This window comes from Zootoca vivipara, chromosome 9 (genome assembly GCF_965207765.1).
Source record: "Zootoca vivipara chromosome 9, rZooViv2.hap1.1, whole genome shotgun sequence".
Lineage (NCBI taxonomy): Eukaryota > Metazoa > Chordata > Lepidosauria > Squamata > Lacertidae > Zootoca > Zootoca vivipara.
The window spans coordinates 45,614,041-45,641,815 of NC_142592.1; the positions used below are offsets into that span (position 1 = coordinate 45,614,041).

The 27,775-nt window shown below is 44.7% G+C and overlaps 2 protein-coding genes across 24 annotated transcripts in view; one reads left to right on the top strand and one right to left on the bottom strand.

The window, feature by feature from the left end:
• Positions 1–4,997, top strand: part of RBFOX2 (RNA binding fox-1 homolog 2) — a 184,913-nt gene extending 179,916 nt beyond the window's left edge. For 19 of the 22 annotated variants that reach the window (XM_035127271.3, XM_035127267.3, XM_035127270.3 and 16 more), the window contains one exon: positions 316–4,997. In XM_035127271.3, the coding sequence (XP_034983162.1) occupies positions 316–360 (45 nt within the window). In that variant the 3' untranslated portion in view covers positions 361–4,997. The remainder of the gene's footprint in view (positions 1–315) is intronic. The other 3 variants (XM_088676709.1, XM_060279877.2, XM_088676710.1) reach the window with 1 other exon arrangement.
• A 7,312-nt stretch (positions 4,998–12,309) lies between these two features.
• On the bottom strand, positions 12,310–27,710 carry LOC118091464 (apolipoprotein L6-like). Of its 2 annotated transcripts, XM_088676711.1 has the most exons (4): positions 27,251–27,343; positions 19,035–19,130; positions 18,687–18,889; positions 14,504–15,537 (listed from the first exon to the last, which is right to left on the bottom strand). In XM_088676711.1, the coding sequence occupies exon 4, from the start codon at positions 15,522–15,524 to the stop codon at positions 14,640–14,642; it is 885 nt and encodes a 294-aa protein (XP_088532837.1). In that variant the 5' UTR covers positions 15,525–15,537; positions 18,687–18,889; positions 19,035–19,130; positions 27,251–27,343; the 3' UTR covers positions 14,504–14,639. The 2 variants fall into 2 exon arrangements, with proteins under 2 accessions (XP_034984389.1, XP_088532837.1); XM_035128498.3 differs by lacking the exon at positions 18,687–18,889 and having other exon boundaries at positions 12,310–15,537; positions 27,251–27,710.
• Between the last annotated feature and the right edge of the window lie 65 nt (positions 27,711–27,775).

The window sequence follows — 27,775 nt, forward strand, 5'->3', positions numbered from 1 at the left end:
ACGGCGTTTCCATGTGCTGCTCTGGTTTGCCAGAAGCGGCTTTGTAATGCTGGCCACGTGACCTGGAAGCTGTACACTGGCTCCCTCGGCCAATAATGCGAGATGAGCGCCACAACCCCAGAGTCGGTCACGACTGGACCTAGGTCAGGGGTCCCTTTACCTTTAGGAGGCTAGGAGGGCAGGGTCTATCATTGTCACAGATTGTCTGCTCTTGGTCTAAGAAGTGTAAATGGGGCTTAATATTCATAGACACATGCTGGAGACTGCCACCTAACCACCATCTTTCCCCTGCCCCTGTCTGTTTATCTTCTGCAGGCAAGTTTATACCGAGGTGGCTACAGCCGATTCGCCCCTTACTGAAGTGACATGAGCCCCCTGCAAGTGGGACAGCCCCCCCAGTTCATGAGGCCTGGCTATTGCAATATTTACTAGTAGAGGAACTCTATAGCAAGAAGAGGAGGAAAACAAAAGAAAAAAAACAAGAGAAATACTTTTTTATACCTCACTATGTTCTTTGAATATGTATTTTTCCTTTAAATTTCTGCCTTTAATTCTTTTGTTCCAAAGATTGTGCATTTTGGGGTTTTTTTGGTTTTGTTTTTTTAAAAAACTGTGGTAAACATAATGCATTTCCATGTGTGTATATGCGTAGCTTATCCTACCAATCATAAAAAGAAATGAATAGTGCTAAGGAGCACCATTAGGAACCAATATCATGGGACTAAATCAGGAACATGCAGACGTTTTATTTTACCTGGGTCTGGTGCCTGAGGCCTGCGATACACAAGGAATAGCCCCTCTGCCTGCAAAGGGCAGTGCTGATTGGCTGCAGCTGGAACCTGCATGCTGTTTGGAAACGCAAAATGTTCCCATTTTATCATCACCTGGCAAACATGGGCTCAGGACAGTTCTAGAAGTGTCAAGATTTTAGAGTTTTCAAGACAAGACTCCTCAAAACTGCCCAAAGACTTTGTCTGTTAATGGTTTTAGGGGGACAAGACTTGAAATACATTTATGATCTTACTGCTTCTATACATAAGCCCCGCCCCCTTTAGTGATTGACGTCCACTACCAAGGCTGTCCTTATAGTTTCTTTCACTTGCTATGGTCTTCCTCTCTTCCTGTCCTTCCCCTCTTCTTTTCTGGAGGAACAGCAGATGTGGGACAACGACCGCAGAACTTGAAGCCATGGTGGAGAGTTACATCTTCAATAACAAGGAATCTGATGGCCATGTCGTGCACACCCTGAAGTTATAGAAGAACGGTGGGGGGGGGGGAAGCTTGCACCAGTGCCACTCTGTCACCCAGTGTCCAAGATCCTTCTTCTTTTCACGCTAAGATACTTAGCTTTGCTGCAAGTATGCCACCAAAAAAACTGCATCAAGAGAAGAATGTGGCCTGGATTATGAACCTAGAAAAGCAGCGGAGGCAGTGGGAACGATATTTTGTGTTGCAAAACTCTACTTAAAGTAATCCTTGTATAACTTCAGCATCTGGGGACAAGCAGAAATATATTTCAAAACTTGATTTATAAATGGAAGACTTCTGACTTATTATGTAACACAGAGCCTTTTGTGGGTCATCTTCTGCCTCTCTGGAGAGAAATCTGTGTCCATACTGCTCAGCTTGGATATGAAGTGCAGGTTGTGAGGTCTTCAAAAAGACCCTTAGCCCAGGGAGCCCCCCCTCCTTTACATTTTTTTAATATCATGGAATGTCCTTTTTATTATGCAGTGGGTTATCTTGTAAATTGCTATAGAAGCATGAGTGTGATGACAAGCAAGCCTCTGCTCCCAAATATCTGCCGCCAACATTTGGAAATTAAAAGGGGCAGATGAGGACCTGCTTTGCCCTCTAAGCTTTCTTGATTCTCTCAGCACCTCTTGCAAACTCTCTGAAGTTTTGTCCTGGAAAAACCCTACATGTTATAGAAGCACAATTTCCTTGGGCTCCTTGGCCTGTCTACATTGGTACTGGGTGACCTTTCGCCTCCAAAAGGGTAGCTAGGGGTGGACTTGTAGCTGAAGCCTTCTCAACTTCTGCCATCATCTGCTCACCACCAGTGATGCTAGCTTAGGAACGGAGACACTTTGTTGCCGCTATTGAGGAGGTTCGCTGACCCAACCCACACATAACTTGCATCATCTGCTCCCACTCCTGTAGTGCCCTCTTAGCGCTTGCCAGAGAGCACCAAGGATGCTGAACAGGATTCCTGAAGCAAGAAGGACATCTGAATTAAGCTAGAGACTCTTAACCATATTGATTCTCTGGAACAAGGCGACACCAAACTGCCAGCCTATTGGCCACTTTTTGTTTTTGTTTTGTTTTTGTTGTCTTGCTTTTCAAGCCAAAGTTTGGTTTGTTGCTGTTTATGACAATTTCTGTTGGTTTTTGTATATAAATATTTTAGTTAGGTTGAAAATATGGAATAGGGGAGTGGGGTGTCAGGGCTAACATGAAATCAAGGAAAATTAAGAGGAAGGTCAGGTTTTACAACTTGCATAAATTTTCTAGTGTCATATTCTCCGAAGTCTGTTTCCATCACAAAGTGGATGGGAGGGGGAGTTTTTTTGGGGGGTTAGGATTGGGCTCCTGCTAGGGGAATGAGACACAGCAAATACCTCTGAACTGCCTTACCAGCCACATATGAGGGGAGCCTTCTGTTAGCATTATGGAGAAAAGATGCAGTTTGCATAGCTCTCTTGCATTTGAAATATCAGGTGGTTTGGATGCAAATGGATTTTCCAGCCTATGTAATTCTTCCATTAAGGAAGCTGAGCACCACTGAGTGCTGGTCATGAAAGGCCAAGTGGACCTACTAGCACATCCCATTACAAATCATTCCTGGTTTGAGCATCGGCCACCTTGGCCTCGTATCTAAGCTGCCGTGCATGCCCTGAAATCTGATTTTGATCAAGGCACTTCCCTGTTAAACAAAATAACAAGGCTTCCCCTCTTCTGTGCTCGTCAGTGAGGTCACTTTGACAATACATTCCCATCTACTGGCATCTCCAAAGCCTCAGAATATCTTAACGAACCGATCTTGTTGTATTGCAGCTTTTTAGTAAGATATTATACGGTTATCCTTCCTAGAGTGGCTGCAACACCTTTATCGCTGTGGGTTCAAAGTTGAAGCTTTGCAGGTCTTCCTAAGAGCAACCCTCAATATTAGAATAGATGTGGAGGAACACTTCAAATTTCAAGGGTAGAAACCAAATTTGGGCGAAGTATCCTTTGCTGTGTCCCACTCCTAAAGAGGGAGTTGGAAGGGAATCTGGGAGACATAATGCTGCTTTGTCAGTGCTTCAGCATGCCAGCATCTGAGAGATCCTTAGCTCTTTTGGGGTTGGTGGGCAAGGAGACTAAAATAGGGTGTTGCCGGTTTGCACTGGTTTTAAAATAGGAAAGCGAAAACCCTAACGAACAAGGTGAAGAACCAGTGTAAAGGTTTTGTGTGTGTGTGTGTGTGTGTGTGCTTTTATTTGTCATGCTCTTGGGAATGTCAAACATGTTTGTAGTATACACCAGTGTGAGTTGATTCTTTGTTGCATAAAACACTATTTTGATGATGATATTGTCTGAACAGCCCACCCTTCTCTGCCCACTCCCTGCCTCCCTTTTCCTATTTTGAAATTTGCTTTTTATTCTGTAATGAAAAGAAATGGAACCTCCAGTTAATGGGGCAAGCTGATTTCTGGTTGTCGAGTGAAACTGGTCTTTTCCGTGTATTTTGCGGGTGTTCTTCTCCTTCACCCTCCCCTGGTCAGTTTAATCCCAAGACACACAGTGCATCGCTCCCAATTCTCCTCTGTGAAGCAAACTGCAGTAAGATGTCAAGTTTTCAGAGCTGTCTGCCATAACTAACGGTGAGGAAAGAACACACTGGGAATAATGTAACCCTCTGCAGTAACTTTGCCGGGTTGACATTTCCAGGCTGTGGCCAGGTACATATTAGGAGGCCTTCCAGATAAATTGAATCTAAACACTGCCAGTTGAGGAGGATTGGAAACGGAATAAAACAACAACTGCTCACCAGCAGTTGCCATCTTTCCTGCCAAGGTTTCCCCCCCCTGCCCCAAAGCCGTCCACTGGAGTATTCATTTGGCTGGTAGTCTTCATCATGCCACTTAGCTAATAGTGTTCTTTCTTTTCATTTTTGTTTTTAAAGGAATGATTGGAAGCATCTTGCTTGGTTTCCTCTCTTTCAGTGGCGGAGGAATGGAGTCCAGTTCTTGCTGCTTTAATGAGCAACTTGTCAAGGAATCTAGTTATATATTCAAAATAGTCATGCATTGCAGTTTGGGCAGCTCACCCTGCCTACAGTCTAAAAGAGATAAAAGTAATCCTGGAGATATAATTTGGGTTAGTTGTTTTTTTAAAAATAATAATAATGTGTAAATAGCTGGGGCAAAACCCTGGCCCAGTGGCAAATGTCAGGCAGGACTGTAGGGCAGTACCAAGACAATTTAGAGTTTACTAACTGCCCAGGTTGGTTTAATACTTGCGAGTTCTTCAGTGCAAGGCCTGAAATGCCCCAAACTGATTTGCCCATTCTTGCAGTGTCTCCTGCACCTCTCCCTTGCCAGATCACCTTGGGACATAGGATGCATTGTAGTTAGATGCTCTCCCCTCCTCTGGATCAATTCCCAGGGTGCCCAAGCTGCTTGTCCAGGGTCTCATTTCCCTGTTGACACTGGAGAAGTAGAAGTCTCTAACATCCCTACCCCTACCCCCTGGTTAAGTATCATATTGTACAGTAGCTTTCAAACCATACAGTATTCATTGGGTTACTCTTATTATTATCAAGTAGCTGGAATTGTGAAGGTCGGAGTAGTTAGATCTTTAGCTTTTATTCCTTTTTTTTGTATTACTATCCATGTGTATAAATTATTGATCATGTTGCTGGCTTTTATAAACTCTAAGCAAGGGAGGAGCCCTTCTTCACCCTTTGCAAATGGTAATGAAGCACTGTTTTTAAATAAAAGAGAGAAACACCATTCCTGGACTCAAGTGTTTTTATTCAATAGATTTCATATACAAGTCCCCACTTCCTGTTTCCATTTACGACAGTGATGGGGATCCTGTGCCAATGGTCAGAGATGATGGGAGTTGTAATCCAGCAACATCTGGAGGGATTTTTCTGCTTTGATCTAAAGAGCAAATCCTATCCCATTAAGGAATGAATTGTGAAGCTCCGAGAAGCTACACCTGGACAAAATGAACAAGCATACAGTACATAGGATGTTTTGACAGAATGCCAGACTATACAATCAAAATAATTCGGAGATGTTTCTGTGATGATTCAGTTTGCTAATTTTTGATGCTCTGAAACATCTGGAATTTCCAGTTTGGAAGGAAAATAGAAAATATGAGAGGAAAGAGGTGCAGGGATAGAGGAAACATGTTTGTTAGCCATTGAGATATTTAGTGGTATGTTCCCAGGTGGCGCTGTGGTTAAACCACTGAGCCTAGGGCTTGCTGATCAGAAGGTCGGTGGTTCGAATCCCTGTGACGGGGTGAGCTCCTGTTGCTTGGTCCCAGCTCCTGTCAAACTAGCAGTTCAAAAGCATGTCAAAATGCAAGTAGATAAATAGGAACCGCTACAGCGGGAAGGTAAACTGCGTTTCCATGTGCTGCTCTGGTTTGCCAGAAGCGGCTTTGTCATGCTGGCCACATGACCTGGAAGTTATACGCCGGCTCCCTCGGCCAATAATGCGAGATGAGCACGCAACCCCAGAGTCTGTCACGACTGGACCTAATGGTCAGGGGTCCCTTTACCTTTACCTCCCTGGTATCACTGTAAACCATATCCTGGTCTTTCCTTGTTTCTGAACCTTTAGACAACAGCGCCATCAGCAATTCAAGGTTGAAGCTTCAGTATCATTAAGGCAAGTGATGCTCCCAGAATTTGAACGAAGCTCTAGTCTCCTTTGTGAAATGAAGGGGAAATGAGCTACTGTTGCTGTCCCTACCACCCAACATTGCGTGCCTCCCTGTTCACTGCGCCTGGATGTCTGAAATGGGGAAGGCTGCTCACATGGGCTTCCATTCAGTTTGAAATTCTTGGGCAATCAAGGCCTCAGACCATGTGGACACCTATGCACATAGAGCTCTATATGCATGGGCTTCCCGTCTTCAGACGCCCATGCTCAACATGAGGAAGTTGGGTGACAGCAGCAGGGCCACATCATTAAATTTGCACACACGACACATGAAAAGGCTTCTTGCCTTACTTGCCTGTTAAGTGCAAGTTATCAGAACCTTGATGAACTAAATTCCTCATCTGGCACTGGTCATTGGCATCTCTTGAATCTTATTTCCTGTGTTTCTGGGCATAATTTGACAACTGCCATTAACTTGACTCTTCAAGCTAAACCTTTTATTTATGGCATTACACCATTGGATCAGAGATGCTGAGCTGGTTTTCAGGGGCCTTTTCAAATCTCATTACTGCAGTAGATTGACTGCATATGGTGGGGCGGTTGCAACTATGAAGAACAAATAGTGAAGAATCTACGCTTCAAATGGTAAAGCATAGGCAAAACACTGGATTCAGAAGGACCCAGGATCAGTTCCCAGCACCTGCTGTTCAATAGTCTCAGGTACCAGGATGGAGAAAGGCCTTTGTCTGAGACCTTTGAGAGCCATTTGCATTACTGGACCAGAAAGACCAATGTTCTCCCTCTATGTGGCAACTACATATGATCATGTCTGACCCCACATCACAATTGAAATTTGCAGTAACGGGGATCTGGAAATGCTTGTCTCATTGCATGCGAGGATGAAAGAAATACTGTAGCTGGTTATCCGCATTTGCTAAGATTGCCCTTTGTTGAATTGATAAAACAGCCTGTGTGTCTCAAAACAGTTAAGTGAATCCACCTCAGCACTTAGCAATGACTACACAGGGTATGGAGATCAGCAATTCCGATGAGATTTATGTCCTGGAAAAGCTTGGGAGTCAATCCCTGTGCTCTCATGCATTTAACCTCTTGCAAATAGTTGTTGAAGGTTAATGTGTTTACATTTTGCAAGGTGGTCTGAGATGAGCAGGTAGAAGGTGCTTTCAGCTATAAAGTATTAGTCTCTAAAACATTAGCATTTTGCAAGTAGATAAGCCTAATAACTAGAAAGCAAGAGCAAATTACACTCCTGGAAACTGCTTTTAAAGCAGGATTATTTTTGCAATTACTGGAGATATTGCTAGCCCATGCTTTACAATGTGCACTGAGCTTGGTAGCAGTGCCACATGGTGGCTGATTAGATGTAGGTAGAATATCCTCCTTTAGTTAATAGTTTGGGGTCAGTGAGAAACTTGGGTTGGAAGAAAGGACTTGTTGGATCAGTCACTTTGAGAAAGAGCATAATACAGTACAGATGTAGCAATAACAAATGGGAGATTTTTTTCAAGAAACCTAAAGCCCCATAATTTGAAACACAAAATTATGGATTAGATTGCATGATAGAGCCTTGGTCCAGCAAGGGAGGCTCAGACTACATGGTACCGATTCAGATCTGAAATTCATGGTAGCCATCATGCATTTTTGAGCCATATGCCTTTTGATGGCGAGGTGCACCCCCTTCTGGAGCTGCAAATCTTTATGTAAATTGATTGCATGTGAGCAGAGCTGATGACATAAGCCAGTTGAATGTCGGGCTGCTTTCACACTATTTGTCTTTTCTGTTGTTGAATTTGTGAATTTGATTGGTGTGGTACATAATGCAAATCATGGCGCATTTTAAATTTCAAATAAGGTGCCAGAAATGTGATGTAGTTAAAAATTGTCTGCTGGGATTATCATTTGGAAACCGTGCCTGTTTCTAAGAACATAGAAATACTACTAGCATTTGATCCCATCGGCTGTTCCCAAATATTCCTTGGGAAATGTAGCTTCCATCTCTGCATTGGGATTTCTACAAGTCAGTTGCAGCCTACTCCGTGGTGTACTGAATCATAGAATTGTAGAATTGGAAGGGACCATGAGGGTCAGCACTCTGCCTCTTATTGCCAGTCCAACATTAACCATCAATTACAAAACAATCCTTGCTCTTTTACTATAGTGCCTTGTTTTTATCTGTAAGCTGTCATAAGTCCTGTCAGGGGAAAAGGTGGGGTATAAATAACTAGTACTAATAATAATAATAATTGGGAGAGTTTTTCTGTGCTATGTGGCTGTATAAACACACTGAAGTACAAGCACCAAGAGAAACTGCTTTAATCCTAAACCTAGTATTAAATCTTATTTTTGTTTTCCCCAAATTGATAGAGAAACCAGCTTTTCTTCCTCTGAAGTAGTACTGCCAGTTCTCAATATGTGCTATACCAGAAGGCAGAACTTTCATCTGAGAGGCTGTGATAGTTGGCTCTCTTGTTGCTATGAGAAAATCCATGATCAGAATTGTCTGGAGACTCTGCAGCCTGCATCTTCTCTCCTGTGTGCGCCAGGGCAAGCTGTCAGGCTTCCTGGCCTTTATCCCACCCCCAGCTTCATTTTGTTTGCTTTAAGGCACGCTGAGTACTACACTCTTAGATATCACCCAAATCCATTTTGTCTAGAAACAGCCAACTAAAACACACAGATTTTTTGATATATTTATATAGTACATCCCTACGGGCTCAAACTGTTTGAAATTACATAGTCTTTAGTTCCTATGACCAGACTAGTACAGTAGTAACTTTATACTGCAGCTGGAGGCGGGTTGAAGTTTTACCTATTTTAAAAGATAACTATGCCACCTTTCAGTATCCAGGCAGCTAACAATACGAATTAAAACTGCACCTAACAACAAGCACCAAGTAAACTAGCAGTAAAAGGAGGCCAACACATTGCAATTAGCAGCAACAAAAGAAGCAAGAGCAGCATGAAAATATCCCCTAAGCAATAGAGTCCTGCACCTTACAGTGTAGTTGTTTTTTTTGCTGATGGGCAGAACAATTCTAAACATAGCTGTCAACTTTCGGATTTGAAAATAAGGGATCAGCAGCAGCCTCACCTGTCCCGGGGACAGTCTATGGTATATCTAACAATCCAGGATAGCAGCGGGAAACGGCGCTGGAATAAGGGAATTTCCAGCAAAAAAGGGGAAGGCTGACAGCTGTGGCTTGGAATAAGGGAGTTTCCCACATAAAAAGGGAGGGTTGACAGCTATGATTCTAAACAATGCCTGGGAGGAGGGGAGTGACAGGGCTGGCTGAAGCTTTTCCAGCTCATGCCAGTCGTCGTGGAAGGTAGGATGGATGGATTCCTCCATTTTTGCTGTGCCAGCTCCAGCACAGGACCGTAGGCCCTTGGATCTCAAGTCCAAAACCTCTGGCACTCCACTGCAAAGTGGGCCTTTCTGCTGGCTCCTACCAGCCAGTGGCAGCTTCCTGCTCTAGTGCCTTAAACCTGTGGCAGAGAGACATGGGGACACCACCTCCATTTGATGCCTCCTCTCTCTCAACTGGATGGTCATTATTAGAACCATCAGGTATAGCCCTGCTTCCAGTCACCACCCATCTAATCTCCGAAGATGGGGACCCTTGGAAGAAGGCTATTACTTAAGATCTTAAAGGGCAAGTTCATGTGAGAACAGATATAAAGATAGTGAATCACACCTATAGTCACCTAGTACATTCACAGCTGAGGGAAGGTGAGTGGTTCAAATCCGTGCAACGGGGTGAGCTCCCATCGTTTTGTCCCAGCTTCTGCCAACCTAGCAGTTCGAAAGCATACCAGTGCAAGTAGATAAATAGGTATACCACTGCAGCAGGAAGGTAAACAGTGTTTCCATAGGCTCTGGCACTCGTCATGGTCCTCCGTGTGCCAGTAGTGGTTTAGTCATGCTGGCTACGTGACCCGGAAAACTGTCTGTGGACAAACGTCGGCTCCCTTGGCCTGAAAGCGAGATAAGCGCCTCACCCCATAGTCACCTTTGACTGGACATAACTGTCCAGGGGTCCTTTACCTTTACCAAAGAAGTAGTCACAGCTGAGCAGTTGGTTGAACTGAAGTCTCCCAGTTCATAGTGCACGCTTTTAACACTTCACTTTACCAACTCCCATGTTTAAATTCTCTTGATTTCTCAGTTAGGCGTCAACTCAATATAAATTATTGTGTCTTTGCTTTTTTAAAAAATAAAAGAAATGCAGGCAAATTATTCAGAAATAGCCATTTACAAACTTGGGGAAGGGCTGCAGATCAGTGCTTTGCATGCAAAATCTCCCAGGTTCAATCCTTGGCATCTCCAGGTAGCCCTGGAAAAGCGTCTGCCTGAAACCCCAGAGAGCCATTGTCTTGTCAGTGCAGAAACAACACTGAGCACAATGGACCTGGTATGTGGCAGCTTTCGATGTTCCTCTCCCCTTCATTTCATTTTCCTGCCCCAGCATCTGGGCTTTGCTTCCCACACTTCTCCAGGGCCACCACCGCATTTGACTCAGAGGCATGACATGGTATGCTGCCCATGCTCTTAATAGTACAGTGGTATTGGGCAAATAGCATATAGCTTACTGTCTCCAAGTGTCCTGGTTTGCCTGCATCCACATGGAAGGAATTTGCTTTCCAGAAATATCTCTCAGAATTGATCAGCTGTGCGTGTTACGCAGTTGACAGTTGTCCCTGGGGGACCCAGCATCTTTTGAGCAGAATGTCCCAGCAACACTCCCTGGTCTTACATTCCTCAGATGTATAAATGTGGGGATGCAACCGCCTTCAGTTGACCCATGGGTATTCTGAGTGGTTTTATAAAAAAGGCTACAGCCAACCTTCCTTGCCTATATTGGCTGTTCTCTCAACACCTTCATTGTTTTAGTTTCAGAAATTGTATCAGATGTACTCGATGACTCTGGAAGCTTGGGAGTGTCTCTTGGGAGCTTAAAAAGGAAATGGGCCCAGTAAGGAAGGGGCACTTAGTTTCCCAATAAGTTAAGCCCTTTGTCTCAGTGCCGGATTTATGTATACAAGCTAAACAAGGTAGGCTTAGGGCCCCACTCTTTTGGGTCCCCCCAAAACAATTAAAGGAAAAAAACCCTGGATGTACATTTCCAATTGTATTTCAGTTCAACAATTACTTGGATAAAATACGCATTTTGTTATGTGCAAATGGCTCTAGATATCTATTAGCTCCCTAAATTACCATATAGCATATATTCAACACAAAAAGCAGCAACAATTTGTTGTTGACAAAGGACAGCTGGACATGTAAAGGGCCCCATTACCTTCAGTAGCTTAGGACCTCATCAAACCTAAATCCGGCCCTGCTTTGTCTTCTCCAAGATGTGAAGCCTGGTTTTATGCAATTTATGCTGATAGTTTATGCCATCTGTGACTGATACTATGATCATCTGCTATTTGTGTTCTTCTGTTTACAGGGATTATTATTATTTATTATTTATTATTATTATTACTATTATTATTGCTGCTGCTGCTGCTACTACTACTACTACTACTACTACTACAGAAGTGTGCCTCCTCCCTAAAACTAGGCACTAACCCAAGTTGCTGCCCCTGAACACTAGTAGTGGACATTGAAACAAATGTTCTCCTTCAAGGGATGCTACAGCCACATGTTTCAAATGAGCATGGCCAGCTGAACAGACTACTTGGTGGGGAACTCCGGCAAGCACTGTCCAAGCTATGGATGCAGAATGCTGGAGTTCAGAGCCAATTCTTGTTCACACCAATGGACTGAGATCAGATGGTGAGAACTACCTATGACAGGCATCCCCAAACTTCGGCCCTCCAGATGTTTTGGACTACAATTCCCATCTTCCCCGACCACTGGTCCTGTTAGCTAAGGATCATGGGAGTTGTAGGCCAAAACATATGGAGGGCCACAGTTTGGGGATGCCTGACCTATGAGTTTCATGCTTTCCTCCTACAAAGAAATGCTGTGGTGTTCCAGATGCTAAAGACTCACAACTCCCACCAACCTCGGGTAGCATGGACAATTGTTAGGGGTGATGGGAATTGTAGTCCACAAACATTTGGATTGTCTTCAGTGCTTCCTGTGTGTAGTTCTGCTAGCCTAACCCTACTTGCCGTATTTTTCCGTGTATAAGACTAGGTTTCCCCCCCTTAAAAATAATGTCAAAAATTAAGGGGCATCTTATACACGGATATATCTCTCCCCCTTTCCCTTAAATCTGAGTCCCCAAAAATAGGGGGTGACTTATACATGGGGGTGTCTTATAGATGGAAAAATACGGTACCCTGTTCTTCAGGACGGTTTCTGCTTCACAACTCTTTGTAAACTGCTTAGAAGCCTATTTTGGCATTAAGCACCCTAAAAATATAAATAAATTAAAAAAAATCTCAGCAATACCAATTAACTTATCCAAACATGATTTTATTTTTTTCCAGTTTTGAACAAGTTTACAATGAACATGTTAAAGGACATGCTGGGAGTATCATTGTATTTTCTTACTGTTCCCAGTCACGTAATTATTTGCTTCCAGTGTTTGATTAGCAACTCTTCAGCTAAAGCCTTCAGCATGACAGACTCCAAATAGCAGATCATTAATTTTAAAATCACAGTAAAATACATTGCAGTGGACAGCCTGAAATCAGTTATCGGCCTAAAACCCTAATCTATACACTAGAACACTTTAAAGGCCTGGGGGAAAGGTTTTTCACCAGGAGTCCCATCTCACACCACACACCCCAGGCAAAAGGCTGGGGATTTATTTTATTTTCAATATGTTTTATTTAAATTTGAAAGAAAATACAAAGATTAATATCGGGTATATTTTTTGCCAAGCTTAAAAAACTAATCTAAATAAAAACACAGATCAGAAAGGAAAAAGGAAAAACAAGATGAAAAGAAAAGAGAAAAGAGCATCCAATTCTTCATCTGTATGTATTCAAGATATCTACTCCAAGATAACAGCCAGCAAATTTACTTTCTATAAACCAATATTATCTTAAATCCTCAAACCCAAATATCATAAGCTTATTTTCTATTTCATGCAAAAAGTGTGTAAGAGGTTTCCAGTCTTCAGTAAATGTTGACTGATTTTTCTCTGATTAAACACATAAACTTTGCCATTTCAGCTAAGTCCAATAATTTTAACATCCATTCCTCCACTGTAGGGAATGATTATTCTTTTCATCTGTGTGCACTTAAAAGTCTCACACTGTAATCATATATTGAAATAAAGTTTTATCATCTTTTTCTAACTGTATATCCATAAGTCCCAGCAGGAGGAGCCCTGGTTTCAGTTGAAACATTAACCTTCAAAATTCTCTGTATTCGTGTATGCATTTGTATCCATAATTTTTTAGCTTTTATACACATCCACCAGGCATGATAAAATGTCTGGGGAATTAATTTTAGAGATGGGGCACGACATTAGAATTGACCTTGTTTTAAGCACTGTTCTCTAGCTATAGTCTGATCTGCTTCTCCAAGCTCCCTGATGATACTGGAAGCAGAAAGGTTGGAGGATGAATGGCGGCTAATGGATTGAGGTTGAATCCTGACAAGACCGAAGTACTGTTTTGGGGGGACGGGGCAGGTGGGTGTGGAGGACTCCCTGGTCCTGAATGGGGTAACTGTGCCCCTGAAGGACCAGGTGTGCAGCCTGGGAGTAATTTTGGACTCGCAGCTATCCATGGAGGTGCAGGTCAATTCTGTGTCCAGGGCAGCTGTCTACCAGCTCCATCTGGTACGCAGGCTGCCAGAGTGGTGCATGCTCTGGTTATCTCTCACTTGGACTACTGCAACGCACTCTACATGGGGCTACCTTTGAAACTACAACTAATCCAGAATGCAGCAGTTAGACTGGTGACTGGGAGTGGCTGCCAAAACCATATAACACCGGTCTTGAAAGACATAATAAATATTATTATTATTATTAATAATAATAATAATAATAATAATACACTGCCCATCTGGCTAGGTTCCCCCAGCCACTCTGGGCAGCTTCCAACGAAATATTAAAATACAGAAACTCATCAAACAGGGCTGCCTTCAGATGTCTTCTAAAAGTCTGGTAGTTGTTGTTCTCTTTGACATCTAGTGGGAGAGGGTGTTCCACAGGGCGGGTGCCACTACCGAGAAGGCCCTCTGCCTGGTTCCCTGTAACTTGGCATCTCACAGCAAGGAAACCACCAGAAGGCCCTTGGCGCTGGACCTCAGTGTCCGGGTAGAATGATGGGGGTGGAGAACCTACATTGGCACCCAGTACGTTTCCGAGCACAATTCAAAATGTTGGTGCTAACCTTTAAAGCCCTAAATGGCCTCGGCCCAGTATACCTGAAGGAGCATCTCAACCCCCATCGTTCTGCCTAGACATTGAGGCCTTCTGGCGGTTCCCTCACTGCGAGAAGCGAAGTTGCAAGGAACTAGGCAGAGTGCCTTCTCGGTAGTGGCGCCCGCCTGTGGAACACCCTCCCATCAGAAGAAATAAACAACTATCTGACATTTAGAAGACATCTGAAGGCATCCCTGTTTAGGGAAGTTTTTAATGGCTGATGTTTTAAGTATTTTTAATTTTTTTGTTGGAAGCTGCCCAGAGTGGCTGGGGAAACCCAGCCAGATGGGTGGGGTATAAATAATAAATTATTACTATTACTATCCAGAAGGAGGAATAATCATGTCTACTGCCTGGGCTGATGTTCACAACCAATGAGCTCACAAAGTGGTTGGGGTCCATTTCAGTCCCATTCTTCTTTCAGTTCTATGTAGAACTCTGTCAGATTCTGCACCATCTCCTCCAACTTATTAGCCTTGGCTCTGAGCTCATCTGCCTTTTCTGTCTTGGCCCCTTTTGACAAGTCTATGGCATCCTTAGCAATGCAGTAAGCATCCACTGCAAGAAACAACCCAGACAGCACACACCCTGCCACTCTAGCAGACTTGCTCACTGCGAGGGCAGTTCCTTTAAATGCCTCATCGACCTGGTCAATCCCCTTGATTGCATTCCTGGCTACGGTCTCTACTGTACTTGCTTCCTTGGCCAAAGTCTTCAAGGCAGGATTAGCACGAACCATCGCCAATGCCTCTACATTTGCTGCAATGTCTGTCGCTTGGTCAACCACTCTTGGAATGCTCCGAACAAGAGCAGAACCCGAAGTGATTGCCATTTTGGCTACTTCCAAATTAGTGTCGTCATCTGGGGGCAGTTGATAGTTGAAACCAATTTTCTCGAGGCTCAGCGCCATTCTTAGGCTTTCCTCGCATTCCTTTACCAGTTCCTGCGATTTTTTCTTTTCCTTTGAATGAATAATGCACTTGGACAAACCAGCAGAGATGCTAGTTACTCCTGACGCTATCCCTAAGCCCATGCTTGTGGCTGTCAGGATTAAACTTGCGCCTGCTGTTACAGGGACCAAGGCCAGTCCCACGATGGACAAGACACCAGAAGCTGCACTTACAGAGCTGGCAGTAACGCTGGCAATGGTGCAATCCTTATGGGTCTTGTCAATGTCGTCTGCCCTTTCCCGAAGGCATTGGATGTACATCTCGATCTCATTTTTCTTCTCAGGGAATTCTTTGAGAAAATGAGCAATAGCTTCATCAAGAGCTTTCTCTGAAGGCATCTTTCCTGCATTTCTGCAAATATAAATACATATTAAAAGGAAGCTAAAAGATAGGTGTCCCCCCCCCAAAAAAAACACAATTTCCTGCATCCCCTACAAATCTGTGCTTCCTGAGAAAGCAGACATAAAACAAATGTGTATGATGCATATAATTACAGAAACATGTAGAATTCAGTACAGTGGTACCTCGACTTACGAATGACCCTACTTACGAAAAATTTGACTTACAAATAAAAAAAATTGGCGCGTGCTTACAAATTTTTCGACATCCGAAGGCCGGATGGGGCCCTTGCCACCGCCACTAGCCGGCCTCCCGCCGGATCGCCACTTCCTATGCTCGGTCTATGGCCGGATCGGGCCCCCGCCGCCGCCACTAGCCAGCCTCCCTTGGTGAGCAGCAGCAGCAGCAGCAAAAGAGGAGGGAGAGCGGGATGCGCGCGAGAGAGGGGGCGATGGGGCGCTCCTGCCAGCCGGCCTCCGGGTTGCAGCACTCGCCGCCTCCCTCGGAACGCACGCAACGGTGGCGGCGCCCAGCAACTAACCCCCAGGCGGGGAAGAGGCGACGACCACCGCCAGGCATGTCTGACCCCCTGCGCAGGACCCTCTCCAAGCTGAGGCAGGCGGGCACAGTGAGGGGCGGCGGGGGATGCCGCCGGGCACCCCAGCGGAGGCGGTATCCTTCGAAGTCGAGCCCAGCAGAATCTGGCGCGCCCAGGAAACAGGGCGCCGTGCGCTCTTGGCAGCGGCACGGTCTTCGCGCCCCACCTGGAGGAGCCCGCACTGAGGGAGACGGAGGCTTGGTCCCGGCGGGGGAAGGCAGCGGATTCGGCACCTTAGGAAAAATCCCCCGGAGCCACCCTAGCTCGCCTTTGCCCACCCGCTGCCCTCCTCCTTCTCCTCGGCTGGAAGTAGCCATGATGCTTGAAGTTGGTCTTTCTCGTGTGGGGACTTTAAAGTTTTTTGCACAAAAACCTGGGTTTCTTGGTCTTTTTTCTAGGCTCCGGAACGAATTAATCCGTTTCCAATGCTTTCCTATGGGAAACCACGATTCGACTTACGAATTTTTCGACATAAGAATGTGCATTCGGAACGGATTAAATTTGTAAGTCGAGGTACCACTGTACTTACGAATGTTTCTGCTTACGAACAGAGCTCTGTCCACCATCTTGGATGCAGTTTAGATAGGGTTGCTTCGACTTACGAATTTTTTCTCCCAATGCATTCCTATGGGATTCGACTTACAATTTTTTTTTGACTTACGAATGTGCGTTCGGAACGCATTAAATTCGTAAGTAGAGGCACCACTGTATTTTAATTGAACATCTCTTATGGAAAATGGTCTTTGGCTGCAATTCTAAAAAGTGGCCGGGGGAAGAGAACAAAAGGCAGATGACCAAATACATCCCATGCTCTGCTAGGCTCTTTCTACAAGGCAGAAGCGATGGTGGCACAGTGCTCTGCTGCTCATCTCCCGTTTTGTTTTTGCATTTTAATTCCACCCCCCAATTCACTTCCTGAGCTCCAGAACTGGCACTGCTTCCCTCCTGTTTGGGGGCTTATTTTGGGAGAGTGGGTAAGCTACGGGTCCTTTAGATCAGTATGTTCCCCCAATCTGTTCCCTGCACACACCCTGACATAAGAGCAGCTTAATGCTTTGGGGGGTTTCTGAAATGCTGGAGAGGAGATCTATGAGGTTGGGTCTCCCATTCTGCCTGCAAAAGAGTGGGATCTGAGTCCCTGGGACGTCCCACCTAGCATGGTCTGGAGGAACATGGAAGCACCTGGTGAACAGGGTGCTACTATGAATTTGAAATGATAAATGCCCCTTGTTAGACTTTCCTGTTTTGATTTCGCCTGATGTTTTAATGGCAGGGGTTCAGCCATTTGAGTTAACTTGTATTGATCTGGAAGTCCATTTGGGAGCTTTAGTTCATATTTGCTTGCTACTGGTGTGGGCTTTTAATTATAGCCGATTTAAATCTGAGGAGAAAATTTAAATCAGGAGAAAATTGGGTGGGTGGGTGGGGGGAGACCCAGCCAAAAGATTGGGAAGTGGGTGCCAAAGTTTCCTGGGTAGTAGTACAGTATTTATATTTTGTAATACAGCATGGCCTGTGATCTGCTTTCTTTCTATTCTTAGTATAAAAGCTGTACAGGCATTACACAGGGTGCATCTTAAATGGGGCTGCTAACACCCCTTGGAAGATGGGGGAAAGGGCTGCCCTCTTTTTCCTCTGCACAATATCCCTGGTCTTTCTCCATTTACTCAGCTGGGAAGTGTGAAGCCTCCCACTACTTTTTTTTCTAGTTTATAACACACACAAACACACACACTTACTTTTCAAGTTTATACTTTCGATAGTTTTAAACATTTCACTAATTTTACATTCATTTTGATATTTCAAAACTTGACTTCCATCCCCCTTTTTCTGCGGTTCGTTAAATTTATTCTTCTGCATATCCAAATTAACTTAATTTGCTCATTTATTCATCTTCTTTAAATACAGACTCTTATAACACTGCAGGTTGTTACAATAATCCTGCCAATGTTTTTATCTGTTTATAATTTATTTGTAAATATTCAATAAACCATTTGCATTCATCTCTCTCTCTCTCTCTCTCTCTCTCTCTCTCTCTCTATATATATATTCTTGATTTCTTATTATTCCAGTAAGTTTCGCCATTTCTGCATATTCCATAAGTTTTTGTTTCCATTCTTCCTTTATTGGGACTTCTGCTTCTTTCCATTTTGGGGCAAGTAACATTCTTGCTGCTGTAGTAGGATACATGAATAAGTTTCTATACATTTTAGGTAGTTCTGTCCCTATAATTCCCAAAAGAAAAGCTTCTGATTTTTTTTTTTTACAAAGGTTACTTTAAGCATCCTTTTCATTTCATTATATATCATTTCCCAGTAAACTTTGACCTTACTATAAGACCACCACATATGCTAAAAAGAACCTTCTTTCTAATTACATTTCCAACACTTGATTTAGATTTATACATTTTTGTGAACTTCCTCAGTGTTAGATACCATCGATACATCATTTTCATATGATTTTCTCTTAGACCATTTCTCTTATACTATTTTTCCCAAGCATGCTATAAATTTTATATCCATATTCCACAATCGTTCCCATACTTCCATATCTACAATTGTACCTTGGAAGTCGAATGGAATCTGTTCCGGAAGTCTGTTTGGCTTCCAAAACATTCAGAAAGCAAAGCGCGGCTTCTGAGCCAGAAAACTCCTGCAGTCAATTGGATGCCCCCGTCGGACGTTCGACTTCCAAAAATAGTTCGCAAACTGGAACAGTCACTTCCAGGTTTGCAGCGTTCGGGAGCCAAAGCGTTCGAGAACTAGGCTGTTCGAAAAGGAAGGTCCAACGGTATATTATGACCAATATCTATTACCCAATGTATCACCGAGGATTCTGGGAGATGCTTGGGGCTCCTTTTATATGTCATGAACAAAGGTAACAATTAGAAGACCAGAAGCTTGACAACTACCTTTGGAATTTTGACATTCTCCAGCAGCAATTTGGGCAGGTGCCTCACAGTTACTAAATGGTAAATCCGTTCTTCTCAGCTTGAGTGGACTTTAGTCTGGAAAGGAAAACAACTAGATAGTAAGGGTGAAGGTGAACCAAGATATCTCCCAATGAAACTAACCTCAGTAATATCATTCTAATTCTTACAAACATCTGAATTTCATACTCCAGCCATACCTGTAGGCTCTTAGGATTGAGCTAGAAAATACTTTTGACCAAAATTTGCATTTATTATAAATATGTTTGCACTACACTTCAGTAAGAGTTGCCATGGTATGTTTTAAAAGGGGGGGATGCAAAAACAATTAAAATGCAAATTTATTTATTTTTATTTAAACAATTTATATACTAGAATCATAGAATCATAGAGTTGGAAGATACCAAAAGGGCCATCCAGTCCAACCCCCTGCCAGGCAGGAAACACCATCAAAGCATTCTTGACAAGACGGCTGTCAAGCCTCTGCTTAAAGACCTCCAAAGAAGGAGACTCCGCCACACTCCTTGGCAGCAAATTCCACTGCCGAACAGCTCTTACTGTCAGGAAGTTCTTCCTAATGTTTAGGTGGAATCTTCTTTCTTGTAGTTTGAATCCATTGCTCCGTGTCTGCTTCTCTGGAGCAGCAGAAAACAACCTTTCTCCCTCCTCTATATGACATCCTTTGATATATTTGAACATGGCTATCATATCACCCCTTAACCTTCTCTTCTCCAGGCTAAACATACCCAGCTCCCTAAGCTGTTCCTCATAAGGCATTGTTTCCAGGCCTTTGACCATTTTGGTTGCCCTTTTCTGGACACGTTCCAGCTTGTCAGTATCCTTCTTGAACTGTGGTGCCCAGAACTGGACACAGTACTCCAGGTGAGGTCTGACCAGAGCAGAATACAGTGGTACTATTATTTCCCTTGATCTAGATGCTATACTCCTATTGATGCAGCCCAGAATTGCATTGGCTTTTTTAGCCGCTGCATCACTTACCTACTACTTACCTACAATGGTCTCTAGGTGGCATGCAAATACACAACACATAAAACAGTTAAAACCATATATTCAGACTTCTAAAATGCCTGTGAGCTAAGGGGGCCGAATTGGACCCCTTAGCTAAAAGGGTTCCGACCCCGATAGGGAGTCCGAAAACCTCCAGAGAGAGCGAACCAAATTTAGTAGCTCTTTCTGGTAGAGAAATGACAGAGACCAGACCAAGGGTTCTGAAAAGCAAGGCGGTTTGCCTAATTGCTTATTTTTCCCAAGCAAATAAAATAAAATAAAAACTGTTGCAACAGGGTGCTTTCTCTCTCACACAGGAGAAAAGAAGGACCCAGAACCAAAGCGTGCTTGCCCTTATATAGACATTTTAAAATTGCCCCCCCCCTGTAGCCCAAGACCACTCCCAGAAGTGCCATTCATACATCACAGAAGGGGTGTTGCCCAAGACCACGCTCCAGGTACATCACACCTACATCAGAGGAGAGGGTGGTCTCCAACATAAATCTGAGCCCACTGTTTATCCCATGTCTGTCAGCTATCCTACTGCCTTCTCTGATTGCCCTTCCTGGTAGTCTGGCCAATCCTTTGAGATGGTAATCCCTTTAATTCCTGAGACAATGGGAAGGTTCCCTCACCCCCCTCCTTCCTTGCAGAGAAACATTTTGTCAGTTTGGGAGTCAAAATGGTTTCAGGACTTTTTCTGTACTGTTTTCAGTCATTGGTTTATATATTTATGTACGTGTTTGCCTTGTACATTTATGAACATTTATTATATATCTAAGACCTTAAAATTCTTGTAACAGCCTGCTAGATTTTTTTTTTAAGTCATTGGAAGTTCAGTAGGGAGGGAGCTTGTCTGACCTCAACGGGAAGGAAGTTCCGTAAAATTGGGCCCACAATAGGAAACATGCAGTTCCTTGTGCATATGAGCCATGCATCCAAGCCGTTGGGGATCACTAACTGTAGCTTCCTCCAAGATTTAAATAATCATAAAAACGGGGGGGAGGGGGAGAGCAGAATGATATTTTTTGAAATATAAAAGGAAAGGAGAGGGACCAGCAGGTTTAAAACTATGTTTGAAAAAATAGTAAAGCAAATGTTTTGCCTGGTACCAAAATGACAATGGAATCTGTGCTAGGTGGAGAATGTGAACATTCCACAATTGAGGTGCCAATACTCTAGAAGGTCCTCTGTTCCCCACCCACTACGCTACATGGGACACAGGCAGTCCTTCAAGTATCTTAGCCCCATGTTGAGATATGTTTTAAAGGTCAAAACTTTTAAAATTGGGAAATTAAGCCTACAGACTGACTGGAAACATGATCATAACCCAGGCTCCCGCAACCTAGGGGGCCCTATACCTGTTCTGAAATATCTCCCTTCAGTCTCAGTAGGTCCAAAATTCTCCCCCGGTTGGAGAAGGTTTATGTAACCCACTTAACTAACTAGTATTTCAGCCCAGTGATATTTCCCATGCAAAGGAGGGGATGACAGGGCTATCCTTTGTCCCTAATGCTCTTTGCTTTATCTGTCAAGCCTTTTGCGCAAGCTGTTAAGAGGGAATCCTAGCATAAAGGAGTGCCCACATGGGCAGTATGAAGTAAAACCAGTTTGTTTGCTGACAATGCTACAGACGTGTCGGGATCTACAGATAGGGTTGCCAGACTCAATAGTGGACAGGACTTCTGTGCCTTTAATTGCCCTGCTCTCTTTTGAGTCTGGAAACCTTAAAGAGAAACCAGCAGACCCTTTGAACAAAGGTAACTTGGCATAAAATCAAGAATTAAGCCAACCATGGGCGTAGGCAGGGGGGCAGGAGCCCCTCCTAGAAGCAGGGCCGCTGGCCAGCCTGCCCCGCTGCCCGGTGCCGTCTCCCTTCTCCCTGGCTGGCTGTGGGGCGGGTGGAGGGAAAGCGTTTGGCTGGCCAGTGATCGCGTAGGGGGAGGAGGGGATCGGAACAGCCCGATTTTGGGCTGATCCTGCCGCCCCCTCGCCCCTACCTGTTGAGGAGGGGGAGGAGGGGGTTGAAGCAGCCCGATTTCGGGCTGATCCTGGCGCCCCCTTGCCCCTGCCAATCGCGGAGGGGGAAGAGGGGGTTGGAGCATCCCGATTTTGGGCTGATCCTGGTGCCCCCTCACCCCTGCCTGTCAAGGAGGGGGTCGGAGCAGCCCGATTTCAGGCTGATCCTGGTGCCCCCTCGCCCCTGCCGGTTGCGGAGGGGGAGGAGGGGGTCGGAGCAGCCCGATTTTGGGCTGCTCCTGGCGCCCCCTTGCCCCCGAACGACCATGGCTTTCCTTGCCCCACTGTGGCCCCTCCCCTGTGCCTTGGCCCCGCCCCTTGCCCCCCTAATTTTGATCCTGGCTACGCCCCTGAAGCCAACCATTTTTTCTTTTAGGATTCAGGAAAGTATTAAGTATGCCAGTGCAAATGTTTAAACACAGTATGAAAGTACCTAGGAGGAATCCTCATTATTTCAAACAGGGCTGATCTCTTAGAAAACAATTGCATTTAATTAATTAGATCTATTAAGGCAGAGTTTAAAGAGTGGGGGGGCACGGAATTAAAGCTAATGTGGCCCATGCAAATCCGCACACTTAAAACGGTTGTGTTGCCAAAGCTCCTGGTTTACTTTCAATCTAAACCAGTGATAATCCCTAGGAAATTAATTAAGAATTCGCAGAAGATATTGAGTGAATTCATGGGGAGTAGCGTCAAAGGCCAACATCTTAGAACAGGGATCTAAATGTCTCAAAACAAGTGTCATAATAATTGTGCAGCTCAGCTACGATTTGTCCATTCCTTACTTGATCCATCATGTCAAACCGAATGTCAGGCTTTAGGGGGAAAATGGACCTAGAAAGCTATACCCAAGAAAGCCTTCTCCAAACTAGTGCCTCCATAAGCTTTGGACAAGACGTCCTATTAGTTGCCATTGGTTGGGTAGGAAGGGAGTTATAATTCAAAACATCTATAGCAGGTGTGCAGAACCTCTGCTCTGCTGGCCAAATTTGGCCCAGCGTGAGTCCTAGTTTGAGCTGTGAAGCCATTTCCCCCAAACCATGCCCACCTGCTGCACACCTGACATCGTAAGTGATGCCATGTATGGGGCAGGGATGAGGATGAGGATTTGTATACTACCATTCATCATAAGATCGCAGGATGGTACACAGAATAAAAAACAGGATAAAAACAAGCAAATAAGTAAAACAAACCAGCAAAACAATACCACCACCCCTTCCAACAGACACATTTAAAAGGCTGCAGAATATTAATCTGCCAATGCTTTTGCCTGGCACCTAAAATATATATACAGTGGAACCTCGGTTTTTGAACACCTCGGTTTATGAATTTTCGGTTTACGAATGCCACGGACCCATCTGGAACGGATTAATTCACTCTCCATTACTTTCAATGGGAAAGTTCGCTTCAGTTTATGAACGCTTCAGTTTATGAACAGACTTCCAGAACCAATTACACCCATGCTTCGGGTTAAGTACGCTTCAGGTTGAGTACTCCGTGGATCCGTCTGGAACGGATTAATCCACTTTCCATTACTTTCAATGGGAAAGTTCGCTTCAGTTTATGAACGCTTCAGTTTAAGTACTCCGTGGACCGTCTGGAACAGATTAATCCACTTTCCATTACTTTCAATGGGAAAGTTCACTTCAGTTTATGAACGCTTCAGTTTATGAACAGACTTCCGGAACCAATTGTGTTCATAAACCGAGGTACCACTGTAATGAAGGTGCCAGGCGAACCTCTCTGGGGGAGAACTTTCCACAAACGGAGAGCCACTACAGAGAAGGCCCGTTCTCGTGTTGCCATCTTCTGGACCTCACATGGAGAAGGCACACAAAGGAAGGCCTCAAATGATGAATGCAGAGGCCAGGACACTTTATATCAGTGCCAACTTTTCTTATATTCCATTTCTCATCCTCAGGGGAGGGTCCCCATGCTAATGTCGTGAGAACAGCAACACTCATGCACAGGAGGAACTTATCGGCAAAATGGTGGTGAAGTTTTTAGAAATACGCACACAACACAAAAGGGGGGGGGAACTAAGCAAGAAATTCCATAAACAGCCCTATGACTAATTATCATGTCCAATCAGCACAGAAAAATGACTGTCATTTAAAGGGGGGAAAATGTAAAACCAGGGGGGAGGGAGAACGGAATGGAGTACTCTGGCGGAGGGCATGGCTGGCCTAATTATACAGGAGCTCATACTTCATACTGTAGTATTTTGATGCAGGACCCACTTGTAAGTTTCCAGCGGAGTAGATGTGCTAGTTTGTTGTGCCAACTGAGTCCTAGCACCATAAAGACTAACACAGTTTATTACAGTCCACAAAAGTTAATGTCATGATATGCTTCTGTTATTTTTGCCCTACTTGTACAACACCTTCTGTTATTTTTGCCCTACTTGTAGTGTCTTTACAGCTCAGTTTCAGCCCTGTGGCATTTTGTAGCCACACTGCCTCATGCTCCCAGGCCCAGGGCTGGTTTTGAGTCGGCAAGGGGACCTTCACCACTCATTTACACTGACATCGTTTTTATTTTATTTTAAATTCTTTATTGAAAAATAACTAAAATAACATGTTCCTTCCCCCTTTTTGTAATGTACACAGTATCTTTTTTGTCGTTCTGCTTTGTTTCCTACATGGGTACTATTTACTGTTTCTTCTTTAATTGTGTCTTCTCTTACACTGCACACTTGTAATTTTGTACTATTTACACTGGCATTGTTGTGATGGTTGTGGAATTGGGATGTGGAAGAGGACCAAGAGCTATTGTATGATGGTATGTTCCCCTCTGCTCCCCTTGCACAGCTCTCATTACAGCTTACATATAAAAGTATTATTATTATTATTTATTATACTGCCCTTCATCTGAATAGCACAGGGAGGTTTACAACATAAACACACACAATGAATCACTTAATAAGAATAAGAATAAGAATAATTTAAAAAACACTTTAAAAATTCATAGGTTGTTTAACAGCTTCCCCTAGAACAGGCATCCCCAAACTGCGGCCCTCCAGATGTTTTGGCCTACAACTCCCATGATCCCTAGCTAACAGGACCAGTAGTCAGGGAAGATGGGAATTGTAGTCCAAAACATCTGGAGGGCCGAAGTTTGGGGGTGCCTGCCCTAGAAGGTACTCTTAAGGAAGTGAAAGCATTCACTAGAGCCCCCTGCTGGTTGGAAGCATCTGCCCTTAAGGCTCTTATTGTTGACCGTGAAGGAATCTGTATGGAAGTAAAGAGGAGTTGGAACTGAATTACCCCTAGTGGGATAAACAGTGAAAGCCCTGAAGCAGGATGGTATAATCTGGGCTGGTGCAAGCAGGGAAATGCTGCAGGATATATGGTCTTTAATGGAGCATGAGGGACCAGGGCCAGGCTGCATGTTTCATGGGAGAATCATCACAAGTGGGAGGCCCTGGCATAAGTAACAGGGTGGGCTTCCATGGCAGCTATGCAGGCACAACCACGTTCCCAGCCTCGGACTGCTGGAATCAGAAGACACAGAAGCTTCAGCATCTGACAGAGGAAAATAGAGGTAAAATAGGCACTGAGGAAGTTAAATGAGGAAGCCACACATTGTCCCCCCCCCCAAAGAAATATGGAACTCCTTGTTTTTCCCCATGTATGCCATTTCTGAGCATACTCAGCCATATACACATCCTCACTGCCATATATTTCTCCTCTTCTGTTGTAACCCAGCATCTCACTCAAAATACTATCATATTCAGAATTACAAAATTTAAAGAGCATTGTTTTGGCCCAAAAAAGTTAGGGAGAAAAGCTCCAGCTTTGGTTGATAACTCAGTACACAAAAACAGAATGCACTCCCCCCCCCACCTGTTCAAATAATGTGGAAATAGTTACTGTATTTATCAAGCAGGTGGAGTTTGATATTACATGTGTAGCAATGAACTTGATTACCAACCTAAACTCTCCCACCAGCCTGTTCCACTTGCCTATAGCATAGATGTCGCGCCTGATGCCCTCCAGATGTTGCTGGATTACAACTCCCATCGTCCATGACTGTGGGCCATGCTGGATAGGGCTGATGGGACTTGAAGACCGAGGGCAACAGATCTTCTCTCACATCCACCAAGAACCCACAGTGGGCAGCATAGGTGTTTCTAATACTGTAAAACTGGAATACTGTAATACTGGGGGGGAAAGTTGGTGAGTTGACCCACCTCCAGCCTCCTTATCGGCAGGTGTGGCACCTGTGAGCTACTGGGGTTGTTTTACAGCAGGCACCCCCAAACTGCGGCCCTCCAGATGTTTTTGCCTACAACTCCCATGATCCCTAGCTAACAGGACCAATGGTTGGGGAAGATGGGAATTGTAGTCCAAAACATCTGGCAGGCTGAAGTTTGGGAATGCCTGCTGTAAAACAACCCCAGTAGCTCACAGGTGCCACACCTGCCGATAAGGAGGCTGGAGGTGGGTCAACTCACCAACTCTCCCCCCCCCGTGTTTTGCAGCTGTAAAATGAAAATGAAAGCTATCTCCAATTCTCTCTCCAACCAACCCCCTCCCTCCCTCCCTCCCTCCCTTCCACTGAGCCTCTTGGGCTTGCCAATCCAAAGGTTTTGACTGGGATTTACTGTCCAGGGATCATTTGCCTTTACCTTTTAACCCCCCCTCTCTTTCTGTCTTTCTTATACATACACATTCCCTCCCATCCTTGGTGGCTGCTGACAGGAACAAGCAAACACACCCAAAGGGCTGCTCTTTTTGACTGTAGCCCAATCACCCTCACCTACTATATTTGGGGTGCAGGGTGTGGATTCCCATGAAGCCAAATTGCACCACCACCAGCACATAAGAGTAAGGTACCAGTACCAGCAGGTTGTGGGGAGTCATAAAGTTTGCAAGAGGACCGTTTTTTAAAAAATGGAGGGAGGGGCTTAAAAGCGAAAGACTAAGCATGCGAAACGAGCGCGGAATCTCGATTTGATTGTTGGAGGGGATGAAACAACAAAGCTGTGTGTCCGTGCGTGGAAACGGAGTTTCCAAGGAGGAGGCATAGCAGGCTGGCGCAATGAAAAAGAACAAACCATGGGCTCTGTCCTGCAACTTTTTGTGGCAGGTTCCCCTCATCTCCCAACTCTCGGATTGTCATGCAATTCCATTCGAAAACTTATTAAATATGCTCTGTGGGGGACTCACCTTTCTGGCTGCCTGTTTCCTACGACCCGGAGGCTCAAAGCTGTCTGAGGCAGATCAGAAGAGGGTCGGAGGGGAAAGCGAAACTGAAGCGCCGGCGGACTTTGGGCTTGTCGGCACACGTGAACACGCGAGAGGAATCCAATGGCAGCAGGAGGAGAGGCGGGTTAAGTCCGGCAGCAGAAGCTCCGTCGACGGTGCCCTTGTATTTCTTTGGAAAGGCGAGAGGATCTCCGCGAGAGCGCGGGGCGGGCAGGAAACTAAGCTGAGAAGGGAAGGAGGCTTCCTCGCGAGAAAAGGGAAAACTTGGCAGCTATGAGTCGGAGGCGCGGGGAAAACCCGTGCTGGGGCACAAATGGGCACCCAGGAGGACCCACGGATCCCACAGGAGCAGCCCTCTTGCGGGGAAGTCGCTGCGGCTCCCCGTGGCGAACTTGCGGAGATTGAAACCCCAATTTAGTCTATCAGGAAACCTCGCCTTTCCCCGCCCCCTCACGCTTTTCCTGACAGCACTTCCAACATTCAAGA